At 41.9% G+C, this 1,997-nt stretch overlaps 1 protein-coding gene across 1 annotated transcript in view; it reads right to left on the reverse strand.

Annotated features, from left to right (window-relative positions):
* The window catches only part of LOC117939503 (ornithine decarboxylase-like), a 7,516-nt gene that overhangs the window by 4,778 nt on the left and 741 nt on the right, over window positions 1-1,997 (reverse strand). The window contains exons 3-5 of the mRNA XM_034864913.1: window positions 1,821-1,994; window positions 1,558-1,730; window positions 17-233 (exon numbers count right to left, since the gene is read on the reverse strand). Coding sequence (XP_034720804.1) covers window positions 17-233; window positions 1,558-1,730; window positions 1,821-1,994 — 564 coding nt within the window. The remainder of the gene's footprint in view (window positions 1-16; window positions 234-1,557; window positions 1,731-1,820; window positions 1,995-1,997) is intronic.

Below are 1,997 nucleotides of genomic sequence, written 5' to 3' on the forward strand. Positions count from 1 at the left end.
TGTAATGCTGACTCACCGCCATGTCAAAGACGTGTCGGGCATCTGCGATGGCCTGTTTGAACACAGAGCCTGCAGTGCACCCACTGCCTACGTGAAAGCTGAGCCCGATGATCTCGGAGCCCAGCTCTCCAGCCCGTTCCAGCAGCTTTCCAACTGACGCCAGTCGGGCTCCGAACTTGGAATTGAGTTTTATCAGCGATTTGGAGTCATCCACTGCGATGCGGATTAGCAGCCTAGAAAGTGATCCAAAAAACGTAATCAGTGTTCTAACTATTGGGAACAACGATCTTTGACATTGGTCCAGTATTAAGTGAGATCGCTGCAGTTGGCAGCGGAGAAACAAGCTACAATGTAAGTCAATAGGACAATTGTCCAGCTTGTATTTACCTTTACAAAAGTGCTGTTTATGCAGCTGACAGACTCAGATTAATATTCTAAGTGAATGACAACAATATGGAAAGGATTTCTGAGAAGGTCGACCTTTCTATTAAAGAGTATTGGGAAAATTACATTTAAGCATGATTTTATATCTCCTTCTATACCATGCATGTGTTGATTATTCATATAATTATTAAAAATGCTTTTCAGGGTGTATGACTTTTGAATCTTTCTTTGTGTGTCCTCCCTAAAGGAGAAGACGACTGTTTGTCTTTGCATCTTTCCCTCAAGGACAAATGCCGCAAAGTCTGACAGAAAGCAGTTGTCTAAAGCTCTGGTTTTCATAGCAGGTCCCAAGTTGCAGGTTGAGACCATAGCCTATCAAAAGACACAAGTTCATTTCCAGCTAAGACATAACAACCAGTACAGAACTTTGACAAACAAAGGCCAGATTCAAAAAGACGTAACAGCTTCAACTTGTCTGCCTGGGAAGATTAATAGTTACACTAAGATTAGGTATTTTTCTTCTCTAGGGGAAGCAGGATATAAGACGGGGATGCTACTGTTTTAATTTGGCGAGACGCTTGCACTCTCTAGCTGATGTGTGCATTGTGAAAACCGTTCTTGTCACTTGATTGTTCTCTGCAGAAAACAATTAAAACTTCACTGAAGACCAAACCTTGATTCAGTTTTGCAAGTCTCACTTCCAACAAATTCCTCTCTCGCTGTACAAGAAACTTCCACGACATTAAAACATCCACGAAATTGCGTTCCCTTATGCCACCAGACTCCATGTAAATAAACAGTCATTTTAGCATCATAAAACACACTTCATTCAAGGTCATGAGCCACAAAATTTAACGGTAAAAAGCCATTTTGGGTCATCTTTCCACTTTTCCAACCAAACAGCAGACATGTGAAAATATGTTGGCCTTATACACGCTAAAAGTTCGTTTTTTTTAAATGGAGTCTGGTGGGGTAAACAGAAAGGTCTCAAAATACCTTTCTCTGTAGGGATCCTTCCCATAATGTTGTCAGACACTTAGAATATTAATCTGAGTCTGTCAGTGGCAAAACAAGCACTTTTATGAAAGTAAATACAAGCTGGACAATGATCCTATTACATTGTAGCTTTACACTCTAGGTAGAAAGCAAAAGTATCAGTCGTTGTTCACCTACTTGGCTTTTGGGTGACAGAGTGACATTTTCAGGAGTTCATCCTCACTATCAAAAGTCATCACGTCTACTCCATGAGCACAGGCGTATTTGATGTGCGACATTGGTTTGGTTGTATGTGCGTAAATTATTTTATCGGGTGTCGCTCCGAGGGACAGGGCCATCTGGATCTCGGCCTGTGTTTGACAGTGAGAAGGATACAGCCTCTCTCCGTAAGAAAGAAAACAAGACAGCAAGTTATTTGATTTTAAATTCTTCATCTGTACCTTGCTAGCACAGTCGAAGCCTGTGTCCAGAGCACGCATCATCTTCAAAACTACCGCTGTGTTGTTGCACTTCACCGCATAGAAAGGCTTGACTCGAGGTAAATTGGTAAGCCATCGGACGTGCCTCTTGTACATGCTGTCTAGATCTGCCACATAGAACGGCTCTTCATTGTCCTA

This window comes from Etheostoma cragini, chromosome 24 (assembly GCF_013103735.1).
Source record: "Etheostoma cragini isolate CJK2018 chromosome 24, CSU_Ecrag_1.0, whole genome shotgun sequence".
Taxonomy (NCBI): domain Eukaryota; kingdom Metazoa; phylum Chordata; class Actinopteri; order Perciformes; family Percidae; genus Etheostoma; species Etheostoma cragini.